At 38.8% G+C, this 20,720-nt stretch overlaps 1 protein-coding gene across 1 annotated transcript in view; it reads left to right on the top strand.

Annotated features, from left to right (window-relative positions):
* kl-2 (dynein heavy chain 2, axonemal kl-2) overlaps window positions 1-20,720 on the top strand; it is a 1,174,416-nt gene that overhangs the window by 1,010,854 nt on the left and 142,842 nt on the right. The window contains exons 67-68 of the mRNA XM_090369487.1: window positions 8,107-8,221; window positions 18,990-19,080. Coding sequence (XP_090225613.1) covers window positions 8,107-8,221; window positions 18,990-19,080 — 206 coding nt within the window. The remainder of the gene's footprint in view (window positions 1-8,106; window positions 8,222-18,989; window positions 19,081-20,720) is intronic.

Raw genomic sequence — 20,720 nt, 5'->3', positions numbered from 1 at the left:
ATCCGCAGGAAGTACAACGATGGAGTTGTCTTTTCTTATAGATGACAGGGCGGCACGTTGGCGGTGGTTGAGGTTTGAGCACGTTTTTCGAGTGTTGCGGAGGACTGCGGCAGTCTTGAATCGGATCTCGTTGGCAGTTTCTTCGGGAAGGTTGGTAATACTGGCTTCTATGCCCATAGCGAGCTGTGTGATGGGAGGTTTCGATGGTATAACGGCGAATTTCATACCGTTTGATAAAACACTCAGCTGCTCGTTGGACAGTTGTTTGTTACTTAGATTCAAGACGAAAGAAGTCGTGTCGTCTGAACGAGTGTTCGTCTTTAAGGAGTTAGTTTCTATGCTCAAGTTTATGAACTTGCGCTGTTGGCGTAAACGGTAGGTATCCGAGGTCTGACTAGCCCGATGGCAGATGGTATGTATAAGGTTTGTAAATACAATAGGCGAGACCTTACCTTGTATATGTTGTAACAGTCTGGACTTGTTGTAGTCAGCGTTCCTGATTTCATGGTGGAGATGGGATATCCATAAATTTAACGTGCGCAGGCTGAAGTTAAAGCAGGCACGATCCATATGAGAGTTGTGGAACGGGGCTTTGTATCGGAACCCTTTAGGTATAATTCGATTGCTTTTGCATCTGTGGGCGAAGCGTAAATGTTGCCTGTAGCGAGCTATTGAGAGGAAGCATTTTTGCAACTGTGCACAATCGTTGTAGGTATTATGGCCATAAAGTGATCGAATAGTGACAAATGGGCCTGGAGTACTGGGGTACTCCAGGGTAATAATGGGTGCCCCTGTCAGTTCCGTAGTAGCTAACATCGCCATGGAAGATCTGGAGAAGCAGATACACCAGAACCCACCTACACCTATTACAACGTGGTGTAGATATGTCGACGATATTTTTACCATAATACCACGTGGTTCTGAAACGGTACTACTAGAATACCTCAACTCTCTATCCAATTTCATCAAGTTTACCGTAGAATCAGAGGTGGACGGTTCGCTCCCGTTTCTGGACGTGCTAGTGCATCGCGTAGGCCCACATCTAGAGACCTCAGTATACCGCAAACCCATGTGGTGCGGTCAATTCACCAACTACGGGTCCGGCCACGCTCCAAGCCATCTCAATAGCACTGCCCGCACCCTGTTCTCCAGGGCCTGGAGCCATTCCAGCACCGACACAATTAGACGTAACGAGATCTCCCGTGTGAAGGCGGACTTAACCAGATGCGGTTATCCATCCCATGTACTAAACAGATGCTTGTTACAGGCACAAGAGCTTACTTCCAACCCAAGACCTCCGAAGCAAGTCGGCATATCATCCGCCTACATTCCGTACTATCCAGGAGTGTCAGGACGTATCTCGAAGATCCTGAGAAGTTACAACATAAAATGTGTACAATTACCAGGTAGGAACCTACGTTCACTTGTCTCCAGTGTGAAGACCCCTGTCACACCTGTCTTACGCAGCAATGTAGTGTACCGTATCACCTGTAGGGCCTGTAACAGTTGCTACGTAGGTGAGACATCGAGACGTCTCCAGGATCGCCTCACGGAACACGACAGAGCAATCCGGCTTGCCGAAACTGACCAGTCCGCGCTTGCAGAACATTTTTGGGCTACCAACCACGATCTTGACCCCAAGCGCGACTTTGAGATAGTGGACCACGCGCGACACTTTCGCCACCGCCTATGGCTAGAGTCACTAAACATAATGAACAACCCTAAGGCATTAAATCGCCAGAAAGGCATGCGTATACATCCAATCCTGGAGACAACCGTTTTATTGATGGATGATCACTGGCGCAAGGCAGCACACGTCCGTGCTACAACAATGACGAATGAGTAACGTGCCACAGTTTGCTTGTAATGTATTTAAAAATTCTGTCAGTTGAGAAAGGGACACGAGTTCCGAAAGCTTCTGGAAATATTTTATTTTATTTTATTTTACTGGGTATACTTTAAATAAATATCTGTTAAACTATGGACCCCAGTACTCCAGGCCCATTTGTCACTATTCGATCACTTTATGGCCATAATACCTACAACGATTGTGCACAGTTGCAAAAATGCTTCCTCTCAATAGCTCGCTACAGGCAACATTTACGCTTCGCCCACAGATGCAAAAGCAATCGAATTATACCTAAAGGGTTCCGATACAAAGCCCCGTTCCACAACTCTCATATGGATCGTGCCTGCTTTAACTTCAGCCTGCGCACGTTAAATTTATGGATATCCCATCTCCACCATGAAATCAGGAACGCTGACTACAACAAGTCCAGACTGTTACAACATATACAAGGTAAGGTCTCGCCTATTGTATTTACAAACCTTATACATACCATCTGCCATCGGGCTAGTCAGACCTCGGATACCTACCGTTTACGCCAACAGCGCAAGTTCATAAACTTGAGCATAGAAACTAACTCCTTAAAGACGAACACTCGTTCAGACGACACGACTTCTTTCGTCTTGAATCTAAGTAACAAACAACTGTCCAACGAGCAGCTGAGTGTTTTATCAAACGGTATGAAATTCGCCGTTATACCATCGAAACCTCCCATCACACAGCTCGCTATGGGCATAGAAGCCAGTATTACCAACCTTCCCGAAGAAACTGCCAACGAGATCCGATTCAAGACTGCCGCAGTCCTCCGCAACACTCGAAAAACGTGCTCAAACCTCAACCACCGCCAACGTGCCGCCCTGTCATCTATAAGAAAAGACAACTCCATCGTTGTACTTCCTGCGGATAAAGGGCGCCGGACTGTTGTGCTGGACCGATCAGCCTACCGAGAGAAAGCCTTGGCCCTATTACTCGATCCTAACGTATATGAACCTCTACCTGATCCTCCCGTTAAAGTCTTGAAACGTCTGGAAGCAAATGTTAATAAACTTGTCCACGCATGGCTTAAAGATAAGAAGATCCCGACCGCGACTCACCATCTTCTGCGTGGTACTGGCTGTCAACTACCACAATTCTACGGATTACCAAAGATCCATAAACCGGGTATTCCTCTCAGACCTATAGTGTCTTGCTGCAGTGCCCCAACGTATGAACTGTCCAAACACATCGCGAGCCTCCTCTCGCCTCTTATAGGTAATACATCTCACACCGTTAAAAACAGCAGTGAATTCATTAACACCATTAAGGACATTTCAATCCCTGATAACTCTGTCATGGCATCATTTGACGTGGTTTCTTTATTCACCTCGATTCCCGTCCAACAGGCCGTGCACTGCGCCAGAAGGCTCCTTGAGAGCGACTTAAGCCTCCAATCCAGGACGTCACTATCCACTGATGACATCTGTACCGCCCTCAACCTATGCCTCTCTAGCAGCATCTTCACCTTTGAAGACTCACTCTACAAACAAGTACATGGCACTGCTATGGGTGCCCCTGTCAGTTCCGTAGTAGCTAACATCGCGTAGTAGCTAACATAGTAGCAAGGACGTCACTATCCACTGATGACATCTGTACCGCCCTCAACCTATGCCTCTCTAGCAGCATCTTCACCTTTGAAGACTCACTCTACAAACAAGTACATGGCACTGCTATGGGTGCCCCTGTCAGTTCCGTAGTAGCTAACATCGCCATGGAAGATCTGGAGAAGCAGATACACCAGAACCCACCTACACCTATTACAACGTGGTGTAGATATGTCGACGATATTTTTACCATAATACCACGTGGTTCTGAAACGGTACTACTAGAATACCTCAACTCTCTATCCAATTTCATCAAGTTTACCGTAGAATCAGAGGTGGACGGTTCGCTCCCGTTTCTGGACGTGCTAGTGCATCGCGTAGGCCCACATCTAGAGACCTCAGTATACCGCAAACCCATGTGGTGCGGTCAATTCACCAACTACGGGTCCGGCCACGCTCCAAGCCATCTCAATAGCACTGCCCGCACCCTGTTCTCCAGGGCCTGGAGCCATTCCAGCACCGACACAATTAGACGTAACGAGATCTCCCGTGTGAAGGCGGACTTAACCAGATGCGGTTATCCATCCCATGTACTAAACAGATGCTTGTTACAGGCACAAGAGCTTACTTCCAACCCAAGACCTCCGAAGCAAGTCGGCATATCATCCGCCTACATTCCGTACTATCCAGGAGTGTCAGGACGTATCTCGAAGATCCTGAGAAGTTACAACATAAAATGTGTACAATTACCAGGTAGGAACCTACGTTCACTTGTCTCCAGTGTGAAGACCCCTGTCACACCTGTCTTACGCAGCAATGTAGTGTACCGTATCACCTGTAGGGCCTGTAACAGTTGCTACGTAGGTGAGACATCGAGACGTCTCCAGGATCGCCTCACGGAACACGACAGAGCAATCCGGCTTGCCGAAACTGACCAGTCCGCGCTTGCAGAACATTTTTGGGCTACCAACCACGATCTTGACCCCAAGCGCGACTTTGAGATAGTGGACCACGCGCGACACTTTCGCCACCGCCTATGGCTAGAGTCACTAAACATAATGAACAACCCTAAGGCATTAAATCGCCAGAAAGGCATGCGTATACATCCAATCCTGGAGACAACCGTTTTATTGATGGATGATCACTGGCGCAAGGCAGCACACGTCCGTGCTACAACAATGACGAATGAGTAACGTGCCACAGTTTGCTTGTAATGTATTTAAAAATTCTGTCAGTTGAGAAAGGGACACGAGTTCCGAAAGCTTCTGGAAATATTTTATTTTATTTTATTTTACTGGGTATACTTTAAATAAATATAGGTTGTATTGTGTCAATTCTGTGGTACTGGGAGATAAGAAAAAGCACCTGATATTATCATTATCACTTGATAAAATTTCATCATAACATTTGTACATTTGTTTAAAACTATAGGTATAGTTGAGAAGTTTTGCTACTTCTCTGCAAACTATAGAAAGGCACAGAGGCTCATGACATTGCTTGTCATGAGCCTCTGTGCCTTGTGTAATTTTAACACAAAGATTGAAAGTTAAAAGATAACTGAAGAAAATATCATTTTTATTTTTTTTTTACAATGTAAATAGATGAATATATAATTTTCCGAACAGAATAACTTAGCAAATTTGTTTTGTCCTAATAGTAGTGGCATGTGATGCAAGGCTGACTGAGTAAAGTGCCTGCCTGGCAACCCAAAGATCGCGGGTTCAAATCCCGCCTCGGGCTTGGATCAAAGTACCGCAAAAACCTTGAGAGGTGCACTATAGCCGCAGCAGCCAACGCACCAACAACTACAAAAAAAAAAAAAAAAATGTGTTGCAAGAAAGCAAGTGTATGAGCTTATGCAGCATCAGCCAAAAAAAAAAAAAAATCACACCATTCCCTCTAAATGACTGTCCAGTTCCTCCTTAAATTTATTTAACCTGTCAACTTCCACAACGACAGATGGAAGTTTGTTCCAGCAATTAACCACCCGCTGGCTAAAGGCAAATTTCCGCGCATCTATTCTACATCTGTCTTTTCTTAATTTGAATTTATGCCCCCTTAGGTTTGTAATCTGAACAAGTGGAAGGATCCCATCAGAATTCAGTGTGCTCAACCCATTCAAGGCCTTATAACCTCAATCAGATCACGGCACAGGTGCCTAGTCTCCAGCCACTGCAATTTGCGGAACTTAAGCCTCTCTTGGTAAGAGGATCCCTTCATTCCCCTCACCAATCTTGTTGCCCTTCTCTGTACACGCTCAAACAAATCTACATCCTAAAATGAGGCCTCCAGACCTGTACGCAATACTCAAGGCATGGCCTGACCATTGCCTTACACAGAGGGATAATCACCTCCTTCTCCCTGCTAGCAAAATTCCTATATATCATTGACAAAACCCCATGACCTGCCCTGGCAGCCTGTCTGCATTGCTCAGAAAACTTCATATCTGACTGCACAATTACTCCCAGGTCTTTTTCATTTTCTACCACCTTAAGTGTAGTACCACACAGTTGGTACGTTTCTCTGGGGTTACTTATACCCAAGTACTTTGCATTTGTCGAGGTTAAACTTCAGTTGCCACTTCTTAGCCCATCTGCCCAAATAATCTAGATCCTGTTACAGTAGCACACTGCCATTACTGTCATTAAAAACACTGCCAACCTTTGTATCATCTGCAAACTTCGACACTAAGCCTGATATACCTTCATCAATATCATTGATAAATATACAAAACAACAGTGGACCCAAAACCGAACCTCTGGAACTCCACTAATAACATTAGTCCACGAAGAGCAGCACCCATTAATTACCACCCTCTGTCTTCTCCCACTCAACCATCCTTTTATCCATTGTAGCAACTTACCCTTAATACCATTCTGCTCCAATTTGTACAATAGTCTTCCATGCGCAACAGTGTCAAAAGCTTACCTGAAATCCAAATATATGATATCAAAATTATTTTTTGCATCCAGTTCCTTTGTAACCACATCATAATATCTTATCAAATTTGTCAGACAAGATTTTCCCTTAACAAACCCATGCTGTGTCTGAATTATTGCTTCAGTCTTGTCTAGATAATCCTGCAATGCATCTTTAACCAGTGACTCCATTATTTTACCCGGAAAAGAAGTTAAACTAACTGGTCTGTAATTACTCGTGGCACCCTTCAATCCCCCTTTGTGAATTGGGATGCATTTGCACATCTCCAGTCCATCGGGACCTCCCCTGAGTCCAAGAATGCTCTCATAATTATGGCTAAGGCTTTGCTTAGTTGCTTTGACACCTCCTTTAATATAACTGGATAGATCCCATCCATCCCCAGGTGCCTTTCTTATGTTTAACTTCAACAATTTCTCCTCCTCTTTGCCCTCAGTTATTACAAAATCATTAAGCACCCTGCTACAATTTGATAACCTTCTGCCATTTTCAAACCTTAATAACGTCTCATGTGTGAATGTAGATGCAAAATACTCATTCAGTTTGTTTGCTATCTGAGGAGGATCATCAACAGCCGAACCGTCGATATCCAGTGGACCAATCAGATTCATCCCCTTCCTTTTAGAGTTTATATAAGTAAAGAAATCCTTGCTGTTTTTCTTAACATCTTTTGCCAAAGATTTCTTGTAATCTGCCTTCACCTGCCTAACCCCCCCCGCCCCTTGGTGACCTGATTACGGACTAGCCTATATCTGCCATAGACTTCCAAGTTGCTTGGTAATTTATATGCATCCCATGCATTTTTCTTCTCTGTCACGAGTCTCATTAGTTCATTTGATAACCATTTAGGCCTAAACCTTGAACAGTATTTCTTAATAGGTATGAAACTTTTAGTAGCATCCACGATTAATTCCTTGAATGCTTCCCACTTCGAATTTACTGTTGATAGCATCATCATCAGTTGATCCCACTGTAGAGAATTTAAAAACTGTCTGAGACCACTGTACTCACCTTTACGGAAGCAAAAACCCTTTCCTTTACCCCTGATGGTAATTAAATCTTTAAGTATATCCCACATCAGTACACTGTGATCACTGCCACCTAGTGGTTCCTTTATCTGCAAATTCTTAATACACGAATGATCACTGCTGATAACAAGATCAAGAGTATTACTCTCTCTGGTTGCCTCTCGAACGCTGCAGGAAACAATCATCCAATAAATCCACAAAAGTCTAACTAGTGTGTGAGTGACCAACCCACAAGTTCCAGTCAATATCTGGGAAGTTAAAATCCCCCATTATAAGACATTCTGATTTACTAGCTCACTCTATTTCTCTGTACAATTGTTCATTGTACTCATTCGAGTCATTAGGCCTATATAACACACTCTTACTCTTATTTTTGCCTTCGCAGTGCTTATGTCACACAACTGACTGAACAGTGCACTGTTCATCTATATCAACTGGGTGCCTTCTTTTGGTCTTATGTTTTTCTTAATTAACAGCATAACATCTCCTCCCTTCCTATCTTGTCTGTCCTTTCTGTACACATTGTACAGAAGTGTAATGTGATCTTATGTTTTTCTTAATTAACAGCATAACATCTTCTCCCTTCCTATCTTGTCTGTCCTTTCTGTACACATTGTACAGAAGTGTAATGTGATATGTACAGTGTAATGTGATATGTTGTTTTAATTTAGTGTGAATTTCTTTCAGTGAAGCATTATTAGTTCTGTTATTTCAGGTGAATGGAGTGATGGCTGTAATGAATTGCAAAAGATGTTATTTATACGTTCACTTCGACCTGATCGGGTAACCAATTGTGTAACATCTTTCATTATCAATAATCTAGGATCAAAGTATGTACATTGTTATCATTTATTTATACATTGTTACCTTTATAAAATAACATATGTATAACATATTTATACATTGTTATCTTTATAAAATTTTATATTTTACTAAGCTTTATAATATTTTTATAATATAAAAATTTGTATAAATTTTTAATTTTAATATTTTTTAATTATAATGCAAGGGGGTGATCATTTAATTTGCAGACTGGTGCAATATCTTAATCTTCATTGTCATCATATGGATCTTCTGTTGATTTCTCCTTCTCAAAATACTCTCCCCTGAACTTTATACACTTTTTCGACCATTGTACCCATGCATTAACTGCTTCTTGTGAACCATTTTTCGAAAGACTGCAAAGTGCTTTTGTTGTGGCTCTGCTAGCATCGTTGTGTCTAATGTGAAACACTTGCCTTTCAGACATGGAAACAGGAAACAATTACACAGAGCTAAGTATGGTGAAAAAGGGGGATGTGGTAGAACCTTGGCATCTATGACAGTGATCACTGATTGGCGTTGTCTTGACAGAGAAACAACTTTACACCACAAAGTTCAGTCACACTGGAATATGACCATCCTACCAAGACACTCATTACCATACATTTCATTCATCTCTGTAACTGTTTCTGATGCATTTAAGCCCCATCGGACACAATAACAAATCATACATATCGTTGTTCAGTCTGTATGTCCGACATGATACCTTCTTCAAAATAAGCAGTGGCACCTGGCTAAAAAAACTCTCCTCACGCAATACTATCGACAAGTACTGGTATGTGCACACAGAGTCTGCTCAGTAGCAATTAGGGAAAGTGCCTTCAGTGGCAGTTATGAAAAGTTCGTGCAGACTGGTGCACCTTGCACCAGTCAGCGAATTAAATGATCACCCCCTTGTATTTTTTGATCTTTACAGTATTATTTATTTTACCAAGTTTTTCATCACTTGACTGATAAACAAACAAATGACAAAATTCATGCCATCATGCTATTGTATTAATCACATTTGGGACTTTAATATTAGTACTAAATGCAGAAATATAGGGTTTCCTTGAAATAATAGCCAAATTCGGGAGGTTGTTAATTATGAGTTCAATTGAAAATGTTTTATGCATTATGGAACTGTGCATATTTAAAGTTATGTACATGGTGAAATAATTTACTGCTGAAAAATAACAAAATGAAAAGGGTATTACAAGGTTTAAGCTGAAATCAATGGCAATGGAAGAACTTTTCTGTTTAATATATACAGTCAGATCTCTATATAACGAAATCAATTGTTCCCTTGAAAAAATTCATTAAACAGAAATTTCGTTATAAAGAAATATGACATTAGCATTAGTAGAGGCATTTGATGCAAGAAAGCAAGCTTATGCAGCATCAGCCAAAAAAAAAATAATAAATAAATAAATAAAAAATAACCACTTCCACTTCACCCCTCTGTTCGTTCGAAATACCTGTACAGCTGAGCCAAAACTTATTTAGGCTATCAATTTCCATGACAAGGGATGGACGTCTGTTCCACCAACCAACCACCCGCTGGCTAAAGGCAAATTTCCTCACGTCTATCCTACATCTGTCTTTCCTCAATTTGAATTTATGCCCTCTCAGGTGATTATTCTGAGCAAGAGGAAGAATCCCATCAGCATTGAGCATGCTCAAACCATTCAAGGCTTTATACATCTCTATCAGATCACCTCGCTGGTGCCTAGTCTCCAGACACAGTAATTTGCAAAACTTAAGCCTTTCTTCGTAAGAGCACCCCTTTGTTCCATTCACTAATCTTGTTGCCCTTCTCTGTACTCGTTCCAGCAGCTCTACATCCTTCTTGAAATGAGGCCTCTAGACCTGTATACAGTACTCTAGGTGTGGCCTGACCATTGCCTTATACAAGGGAATAATCACCTCCTTATCCCTGCTATAAAAATTCCTATATATCATTGACAATACACCATGAGCTACTCTTGCAGCCCGTCTGCACTGCTCAGAGAACTTCATATCTGCCTGCACAACCACCCCCAGGTCCCTTTCATTCTGTACCACTGTCAGTGTAGTACCACATAGTTGATATGTTGCTCTGGGGTTGCTGTTTCCCATATGTAGTACTTTACATTTGTCAATGTTAAACTTCATTTGCCACCTCTCAGCCCATCTGCTCAACCTTTCCAGATCCTGTTGCAGCAGCATAGTGTCAGTAGTGTCCTTGACAACCCTGCCAACCTTTGTATCGTCTGCAAACTTGGACATTAAGCTTGATATACCATCATCAATATCATTTATAAATACAGAAAACAATAATGGACCCAATACTGAACCCTGAGGGAGCCACTATTAACATTAGTCACAATGAGCAGTGTCCATTGATTACTACTCTCTGTCTTCTCCCCCTCAACCACCCCTTTATCCAGAGCAGCAATTTGCCTCCAATGCCACACCTCCAATGACATTTTCAACAATGAAAAATACTGTAAATTCAGAAATATAGTAAGAGATGAGAAATAATTTAATAAGTGGGAATGAATAAATTTTCTAACATTTTAAAACAATTAATTTATTAATGCATACATATTAAGAAATGACTACTTACATGATGCACACAATGTATTAGTACACTTTTAAGAATTATGTCATAAAATATTTTATTATTTTTTGTTGTACACCGTTCAAATAGGTGCCACCGTGGGAAGGAGCAGCAATGCGTAGTACACGCTTCTTGATAAAACCCGGGTTTGAGCCTGTCATCACCAAATACGGAGGATGCGGAAAGGTCAGGGTTCAAATGTTCAAAACTGTTCAAATGTTTACATTTTTTTGAACACTCAAATATATTTTCTGTTACATTTTTTTCCTGCTGAAAGCCTCAATGCAAAGTTTCAAATGTTGCCAACATTTCTTGCTTGGAAGGTTTAATATTGCTATTGCCCTCATTTTCATCCAACTCATCATCGATATTGTCACTAGTTCTTTAAATACACTCCAAAATGTTGGAGTCACTCGGATATTCAGCTATGACATCATTATCAACTCCTAAAAATTCATCAAGAACAATTTCTCCACTGATCAAACCTTGCTTGGAACTCTTCACAAGATTGTTCAATGTCTTGCAGTAGTTTGTCCCTCTCATCACTGTTAATTAGTATTTTAGCAAGACCTGCTTTTGCAAACAATTCTTAATTGTTGTTTCAGTCACATCTTGACTCCACACTTTTTCCAACTCTGATATGCACATCCACAAATCTATTAGAGAATCTATAGGTTGGTTTCTATTCTCAGTATAATTTTTTTCAGTATGCACATTTGGTAGTGCATTTTCAAATCCTTGGCCCACTTGGCTGTAGTTTAAACAAGGTATTCGGAGGGAAGAAAACAAGCTTCACACTTGTAAGTTTAAAAATTACCAAGTAAAGGTGAGCAGGGCAGTGTCAACAATAAATGCGATTTTTCTGTTTTCCTTTGTCATTTTTCTATTGAAATTTAAAATCCACTGCTCAAAAATTTCACTTGTCATCCAAGATTTTTAGATTTTTTATTGCAGTTGTAGTCCAACTTAATGACTTTATTCCTATGAAACATCGGGGTTGTTTACTTTTGCCTATTATCAAAAACTTCAGTTGTTTATTACCAGATATATTTGCATAACCAAGACTGTAATTCCCTCCTTACTATTTTTACCACCTGAACATTTATCACCTTTAATAGTCAGTGTCTTGTTCGGCAAACATTTAAAATATAGACCTGTTTCATCAATGTTGAATGGGCTCACAGTCCTCCATAATTTTTTTAAAAACTTTCTTTCCAATGGGTATGGTCTTTTTCGATAACAACTCCACTTTCACCAGAAATAACTTTTTCGAGTAATGATGATAATCCGTGATGCTGTGTTTAAATTTGTCCAGTCAACCAGAACTGGCTTGGAATGTTTTATGCCTGGAAAACATGTGTACTCCATAGCTTTTCTTTTATTAATGGCCCTGATAGCATGTTTTGGTCTCGAATCAACTTCATTCAATTAAAAACTGTTTCATCTACATATTCACACAGGCATACTTTCCTATGCTTCCAACTGGGTTCTATTTCCTCAATTTCAAAACAGTGTGAAAATTGAAACATAGTTTTTCACAATGGTTACACACTACTGGCAAGAGTACCAAATTTTAAAACAACAACTTTTTTTTTTTTAACAACTGATCTACACTATCAAGCACTTTCACTTTTTCACACTACACTCAAGGATTTCCTTTTATTTTAGACACTGTAGGTTACTTGCACAACAGCTAAAACAAAAATAATTTAGGAACCACTTGTACCTACCACGTAAATAGAGACAGGTGAAATTTAGTAAAAATGTGGATGACTCATTTCTTCAAAACTACAGATGAATTTCAGGGATAAAGGAAAATCACTCTCTCCTAATTCTCTAATAAGATGCTTACAGTAGAAAACAGGTTGACCCGATGTCAGCATCGGAAATATGCCTTAATCTTTGCCAATGGCTGTGGATACATAGATAGCAGTTGACCAACATGACTTCTTGGTACAGTAGTGTATAGGTCGTATAGGTTTTACTTCTTCTTTTTAGCCATTGCTGACCCACTGCTGGGCAAATGCCTCTCCCAAAACCTTCCATCTTTTTCTATCCAGCGCCATGGTTGGCCAGTTTTCACCTGCAGGATTTTAGAGGCACCACTAAATTTCAGAATGTTTTAGTTTTAGCTCTTAATTTGTGGAATTAATCCGTTTAGCTCTTAAAAACTAAAGAGACTAATTTTTAATAAAAGCATTAAGTTTTAATCTCTTTAGCTCTCAATTTGTGCTTTCTACAGCATCAGCTTTATTGCCTAAAGGCCAGAGGTACGAACAATGTGTACCCAGGTCCCTCGAAATCACTTAGTTAAATGGAAATTTTCTTCATTCTATCAAAACTATTTTCAGTGTAATGGCCAAGGGGAAATCAAAAAAAGTTCACTATATAAAAAAATTTGCTATGTGGAAATTCATTAAAGAGAGGTCCAACTATATTTGTGTTCCAATACTGCTATTTACATACTGGAAGTGTTGAAAGTCTGTTTGGAAATGTGCAAAGCTGTGCATAGAATGGTGGTGGCCATTTTGAGCAGTGGCTAACGTGACTAAAACGTGATATCGTTTTGATATTTATATAAAAATTATTCTAATTAAGCTGTAAAACAAATATTGCTATACTGTAAACTATTAAACGTAATCAGAAACACTCATTGTGATTTCCTTTTGATTTGTCCACTTGTAAGAAGCAACTCTGTGCATAACTTTAATTGCTCATATCTCTCTAATTAGTATTTAACAATATTAACAATGTAGGATGTGCATTCATAGAATATTTTCCATTGTGAATCCCTAATTAACATATTTTGGTTCTTTCAAACATCAATCAAACTATATTTAGAATTCAATATTAGTACTGGTATTAGCTGCATGGTGCATGGAAGCTATTGGCTTTATTTTATATATATAAAAAAATAAAAATAAATAAATAACCTGCATGTTTCCCTTCTCATGCTGACCTTTTGAATTTCTGGAAGTTGTCAGCCTCGGCTATACCTGGTGGTAACTTATTCCAGCAAATGACAATTATCATATATACTTGTGTATAAGCCAATTCCATGTATAGTGCAACCCCTGATTTTTTTCATAATGCTCATGTATAATGCAACATCAGCTTTTGAGCAATGCTGATAGGTCTAGTTTAGTGGGACTGGGACATTTCAGTATTAGGTATGATCTTAGAAATTTTTGTAGCAAATACTGTTCATAAGAAGTTGTAGGAGGTTTTCCGTTTTTGTACAAAGACACTCCAAAATACTTGTGGTGAGAAAAAACACTTAAAATACATACGTATATTTATATGTTGAATAACAAGAAAGTGGAAACAAGAAGGCAGAAAAATGGAAAAAGAGGAAGTAGTCTAGTGCAGTCAAAGACATTAATGCAGAGCATGGACAATAAATTTAAAAAAAAAAAAAAAAATCAGGGAGATAGACAGTGATAGAAGGTAACAAAAAAACTAATTATTTATCTCTTATTATACATATTTTTTTTGTTACCATTTATTCCTCCTTCTATCACTCTGTCTCCCTCATTATTTTTCATGTAGTCTGTCTTATTTCTCTCAGTTAAATATTTTATTCCTAAAACATTTAATAAAGAGTGATATACATCATGATTGCATAGGATGCAATAAAAAATTTTAATTCTAGTGCCTCTGTTTACACAATAAGAATATCATTAGGAATTAACACTAATTTGGGAGCATTATAAGCATTATTATATATGGTATAGGAATAAATTCTTTACAAAAAAAAAAAAAAAAAAACAAAATGGTACCTATAAATGGTACCTACTCTTATCGAATATTTATTAACTAAAAGCCATTAAAGAATTGTTCATCATTGTTTTCATTATGAAATAACATGTTCCAATCTTATGCTTGAACTTGATCATAATACAAGTCATCAGCATCTTCAGTTATCATAGAATCATCAGCAACTTCTTCACTGTCATCATTATTCCACAAGAAATTATCCTCTGTCCCATCATGTGCATTTGAGATAATACATTTATCTCAAATAATTCCACCACAGCTTTCAATCTGATATTTCCCCACATCTGAAAAATCCATTCACAAACAGTTTCTAGTGTGGAGCCCAAATGCTTCCTCCCTTTCTAAAACATGTTTTTTGGGAGTTTCAAATCAATAAATAAAGTTCCACTAAGTGGAACTTTATTTATTGATTTGAAATTATTGTTTTTCCTTTAACTTTTGATTTAAAATTAGTAGTGTAGTATCTGTTTGTGACTTCCTAATTAATTTAGTGTATTTGTTCTTTACTTGACCAACCCTTGTAATTCTTAAAACACCACAGTTGACTTCTCCTGGCATTATATTGTATCAATAAGAACGTTTGAAATTTATTATTGACATAGCAGATACTGGAAGTTTCTAAGTAGCTTTGTAATCATTATCAGTAGAAGCTTATAAACTAATTTATATCACTACATACGTAGTAGTAGTAGTAGTAGTAGTAGAGGCATATGATCCAAGAAAGCAAGCATATGTAGCAGCATTAAAAAAAAAACAAATTTCAAAAAACGCTTGTCCAGTACCTCACTGAATTTATTTAAGCTATCAACTTCCACAACAACAGATAGAAGTTTGTTCCAGCAAGTGCCCGCATATCCATTCCACAACTGTTCCTCCTCAATATGAATTTATGCTCCCTCAGGTTCGTAATCTGAGCAAGTGGAAGAATCCCATCAGAATTCAGTGTGCTCAACCCATTCAAGGCCTTATACACCTCAATCAGATTACCTTTCAGGTGCCACTGCCTAGTCTTCAGCCACTGCAATTTGCAGAACTTAAGTGTTTCTTGGTAAGAGGACCCCTTTGTTCCCCTCACGAATCTTGTTGCCCCTCGCAGTACATACTCAAGCAACTCTACATCCTGGCTGGATATGAGCCAATTTCCAAGCAGAAGGAAAAACACCTTTGGAATAAGAAAGTGATAAAAGGTGGCACAGAACAGGAGTAAGTTCAAGAGCACAGCTTTTGAGGACAAGTGGAGAAATACCATGAGGACCTGGAGCTTTCTTAGCTTCAAGATTGATCAAAATCCTTCTGACATTGTTTTGATGGAAGACCACAAGAGGCATTGAATGGAGTGTACTGGGAATTATTGGAGGTTGTTTACTGAGATCATCAGTACATAAGATAATAGAAAATTAGGATGTTAGCAGGTCAGCTTTATCTTTGACTGAAGGCAATAGAACCATCTGGTCTCAGAGGTGGGGACAGAGATGGGCAAAAGTTGTGGCCAGTTGATTTGGCAAAAGCTCAGAATACTTGACTATCATTTGGACAAGAAGCAAGTTTTAGCCTGTTTAGTTTTGACTGATTAATAATTGCTTTGTTGGGAGCTTTGGTGTAGACAGAAAATGAACCTGGAGATTTCAAAACAAACGAATTACAATATGCGGAATTCTTCTTTGGAACAGCCTTAGCACATTTATTGGAAAACCAAGGTTTAGATAAAGAACAAGATTTTAAGGCGGAATGCAGAATAAATGATTCCATCCCTACAAGAATAATTTCAGTGATTCTTTGAAACATCAACATTAGAAATTTTGAAACAGTAATTCGACCAAGGAAAGAAGAAAAGAAATCTCACAGATCTTCCCATTTTGCATTCTATTATTGCCAAACATATGAGGTTGAGAATGGCCACAAGAGAAAGGCTCCATTGGAGAAGAAACCATCACAAAGTTGATCTGAGGTGCCTTGAGGACCACTAACCTCAACCCTGTACTTAGAAGGGTTGTTTGTGAGAAAAAGATCAAGTGTGGTTAAAATTGTCTGATATACTGCTAGGTAAATGAACAGTCTGTGTAAGGTCATTAGTAATTCCAAAAGCCTCAACAACTCGACCAGCTGTGTCTGTGTGACTAGAAAACAGAAGCCAGCTGCTGTGAATATTAAAATCACAAAAGAAAATTACTTCATTGTTAGGAAAATAGGACTGGAGAAAGTCAAGTTTTAAAGAGTTTCATGTGGAGAATTTGACAGATGTGGTAGAGAGATTTTAAGCCAGAGAAGATGGAAAAGAGCAGATTCCAAATCACTAAATCTCTGACAGGGAATATCTGATTAGAAATATATGCACAAGTACCACCTTTTCACAAAAGGAATCATACAGCAAATAGTTCAGACAACGCCGATGAGCAGTGTTTGAATCAACCAATAATGGTGATTCTGCCGGAAAAAGTAGATAGGATTTGACAGACTAAGTTTAAATGGATATCATTGAGATTAGAATTGAGACCATGTATATTTGTAAAATGAACGACGAAGTGTTTGGGAGGTTTAGATCTTTTTGCAGATAAGTTTGTTCTATTAGTTTGACAATTCATGGTGTATTCAGTAGTAAGAAAAGGTGGTGGGACACATGCTCTATGAAGTAATGAAATTTTTGGTTATGGCATACAGATGGTATACAAATGGTAAGAGTATACCCAGCTCCTTGACATGACATGGCCTCAGTAATGTCCCCCTGCAAAATCGCTACTCGGACTCCCTCCAGTCACTATCTGGCAGAGTAGAGGCAGTGAGATTATAAAAATGTAAGGAAGATTGGATCTTGCCATGATGGCCATTATAGTACTTACAATCATACAAATAATTATCAATCATACTGCATGATGGAAGAGATGGGAATGGGTTTGCCAGAACTTTGCTCTAGAGACTAAACATGGGTTCCTCCACTTCAGACCTCCAATAAGCAAGGTGGTAGTATTTCACGGTGGTGGGACACATGCTCTATGAAGTAATGAAATTTTTGGTTATGGCATACAGATGGTATACAAATGGTAAGAGTATACCCAGCTCCTTGACATAACATGGCCTCAGTAATGTCCCCCTGCAAAATCGCTACTCGGACTCCCTCCAGTCACTATCTGGCAGAGTAGAGATAGTGAGATTATAAAAATGTAAGGAAGATTGGATCTTGCCATGATGGCCATTATAGTACTTACAATCATACAAATAATTATCAATCATACTGCATGATGGAAGAGATGGGAATGGGTTTGCCAGAACTTTGCTCTAGAGACTAAACATGGGTTCCTCCACTTCAGACCTCCAATAAGCAAGGTGGTAGTATTTCACCAGTTGATGAGAGTCATGTACTACCTAGTATTGCCTGGTAATACAGAGGGGGTGGCATTCCTCTGTGGGGATGCCACACCTCAACCCCTTATTACATTGTTTCACACCTGGCTGGTTTCCCTACAGTGTGCTAGGTGCTGTATTTCAGGAATTACACATTGGGATCCAACCCTTTACTCCCTCCCTATCTCCTGCATCAGAACGACACCTTATTTCTCCATCCTCTCTACTTCTTTCTCACTTTGCTTTCCCTCTTAAACTATTTCCCTTACTCTCACTTTTTTTTTTTTTTTTTTTTTAACTTGGAAGGAAGTTTTTAACTTCTCCATCAGGAAGCTCAGGTGACCCTGATAGAAACTAGTCAGATTGATGGACTGACTGGCTCACCTGCCAGTGGTGGCAGCAGGCAATGCAGAGTTCCACTGGGGCCCTGCAGCAAAGTAACCAGAAGAACAACACACTGTACTACACAAACCACACTTTTGGCATTTGCAGAGTTCTGTTACTTCACAAGAGTACTGACAGCACAGTTGTGGGAAACATCGAGAGAGCGATGGAAATCAGTGCCATTTCAGAAGGACAATGCTTATTGAAATGGGAGTATCTATAGACAAGGCATGAAACAGAAACTGGATGTGTACGAGACTTCATATGATATGCATGACTAATTAACCTGACTTCCATCTTTTGAATAGAGCCACAGAACATGTTTGGAGGCACTACCCAAGATATGAGAACACATCTGGGGTAGTGCCTCCAAATTTTTTTTTAATGCACAGGAAGCAATATTTTTGTTGTGTTTTTGCCAAGAGAAATTATGTCATGGTGATACAAATAGAGATATGTAATCCTATTTAGAAATCTGAGTTTCATCAAAGATTAACATAGTAGCAGCAGCCTTTTTACAACAGCAATTGTTAATGCTAAAAATGACCACTGCATTCAACTTGATTATCTTATGAATCTCTGATAACTTTTTTAAAATTAATTCTATATTACATTACCTGGATTTAAGCTACACAAAATACTTTTTCTAATATACTTTTTGTTATTCTGTTAATCCTTATCCTTTATAATTTCAGATATGCTGAGTCTCCTGCTCTAGATTTATCAACAATTTTTGAAGATTCTTCAGCAAAAACTACTTTGATTTTTATTTTAGCACCCGGTGTGGTATGTCCCTTTCAATAATAATGATCTTGAAAATATAATGAAATGTTTTATCATCTATCATATGCTTGTACTTTTTTAAAAATTTTGAGCTTGATTCATACAGTATTGAGGAACTGGTAATAGCGAGAAATGAGCCCACAAATAAGCTCACGAAAGAACATGCAGTTTTTGTGGTCTCATTTTTTTCCTCACTTTATCAGTTTTTATTAATAAAATATTTTTGTCTCTGTTATGAGTTTTTATTCTTATTTCTTAATAAAAAAAATTTTAGCTACAAACATCATAGCTACCAAATTTTCTTTTATATTTCAGTCAAATTTTGTAATGTTTTTCAAATAAGAACCTATCAGATTTATTATCAAGTCAAAGCCATATAATAGTGGATTTACCCTTAGGTGGCCATGACTCTTCATATTTGGCAGAAAGAACATCATACATAATCTATTAAGATCATATGTTTAGTAAGATAATCAAAGATGTATAAATGTATTTCTGCAAAGAATTTGCCACTGATACACCGCCAGCAGTGATGTTACAATGAAAACATATGGATGGAAATATAATTGAGGTATGTATTGAAGGCATTTAAAAAAGGTTGATGGCAACTTTACTCTGTCTCAGGAAGTACACACATTGGAAGGGCATACATTTAAAAAAAAAAATTGAAAAAGAATGCTTGCAGAATACATGTGCAGAAATTTGCCATCAGCCAGAGAGTAACTGAATATTGGAATAAACTTTCACCTAGTGTTGTGGAGGTAGGAAATTTGAATGAAAATGTGAAGGATAGGAAGTTTGAATGAATGAATCCATGTTTTCTGAAATTCACATGTGCATTTGTAGGTTTGTATGTTTTTTTTTTTTTAAATGTAATAGTAATAGAGGCATGTGATGAAAGAAAGCAAGCATATGAGCCTATGTAGCATCAGTTAAAAAAAAAAAAAATTCACACAACCATTCCCTCTAAAAATTTTGTCCAGTTCCTCCTTGAATTTATTTAAGATATCAACTTCCACAACAACAGATGGGAGTTTGTTCCAGCAATTAACCAACTGCTGGCTAAAAGCAAATTTCCACACATCTATTCTACAACTGTTTTCCTCAATTTGAATTTATACCCCCTTAGGCTCGTAATCTCACTCTGCTTAACACAGGCTCCCACACCTATGTTCATTTTCCAACAGGCTCAACCTCTGCTATAGACCTGTCGATATGCTCACCCACATTATTTCCAGACTTCGATTGGAGAGTCTCAGAGAACCCATTAAATAGTGATCATTTTCCTATAATCTGTAAGCTCTGCACAAGGAGAAACCTATCAGTAAGCAGTTGATCTAAATGGAAATTCTCAAAAGCTGACTGCAATAAATATGCATCCAGTATTACACTAGAGGATGATATTATCCAACATCACTTCATAGATAATGCCGTTAAACACATCACAGAACAAATGTTGACAGCTGCTGCTACTACCATTCCTCAAACTTCAAATAAAGGATCCAAACACAGAAACTATTGGTGGAATTCAGCATGTAACACTGCTAAGAGAGAGAAGAACAAGGCGTGGAACCATCAAAAGAATCCAACCACTGCTAATCTCATTATGTACAAGAAACTAAAAGCATGCCCTTTACACCCGG

This window comes from Mastigoproctus giganteus, chromosome 1 (genome assembly GCF_048544385.1).
Source record: "Mastigoproctus giganteus isolate SK-2022 chromosome 1, ASM4854438v1, whole genome shotgun sequence".
Classification (NCBI taxonomy): Eukaryota; Metazoa; Arthropoda; class Arachnida; order Uropygi; family Thelyphonidae; genus Mastigoproctus; species Mastigoproctus giganteus.
Note: the sequence above shows the minus strand (reverse complement) of the source record. Positions and strands in the feature narration are given on the sequence as shown.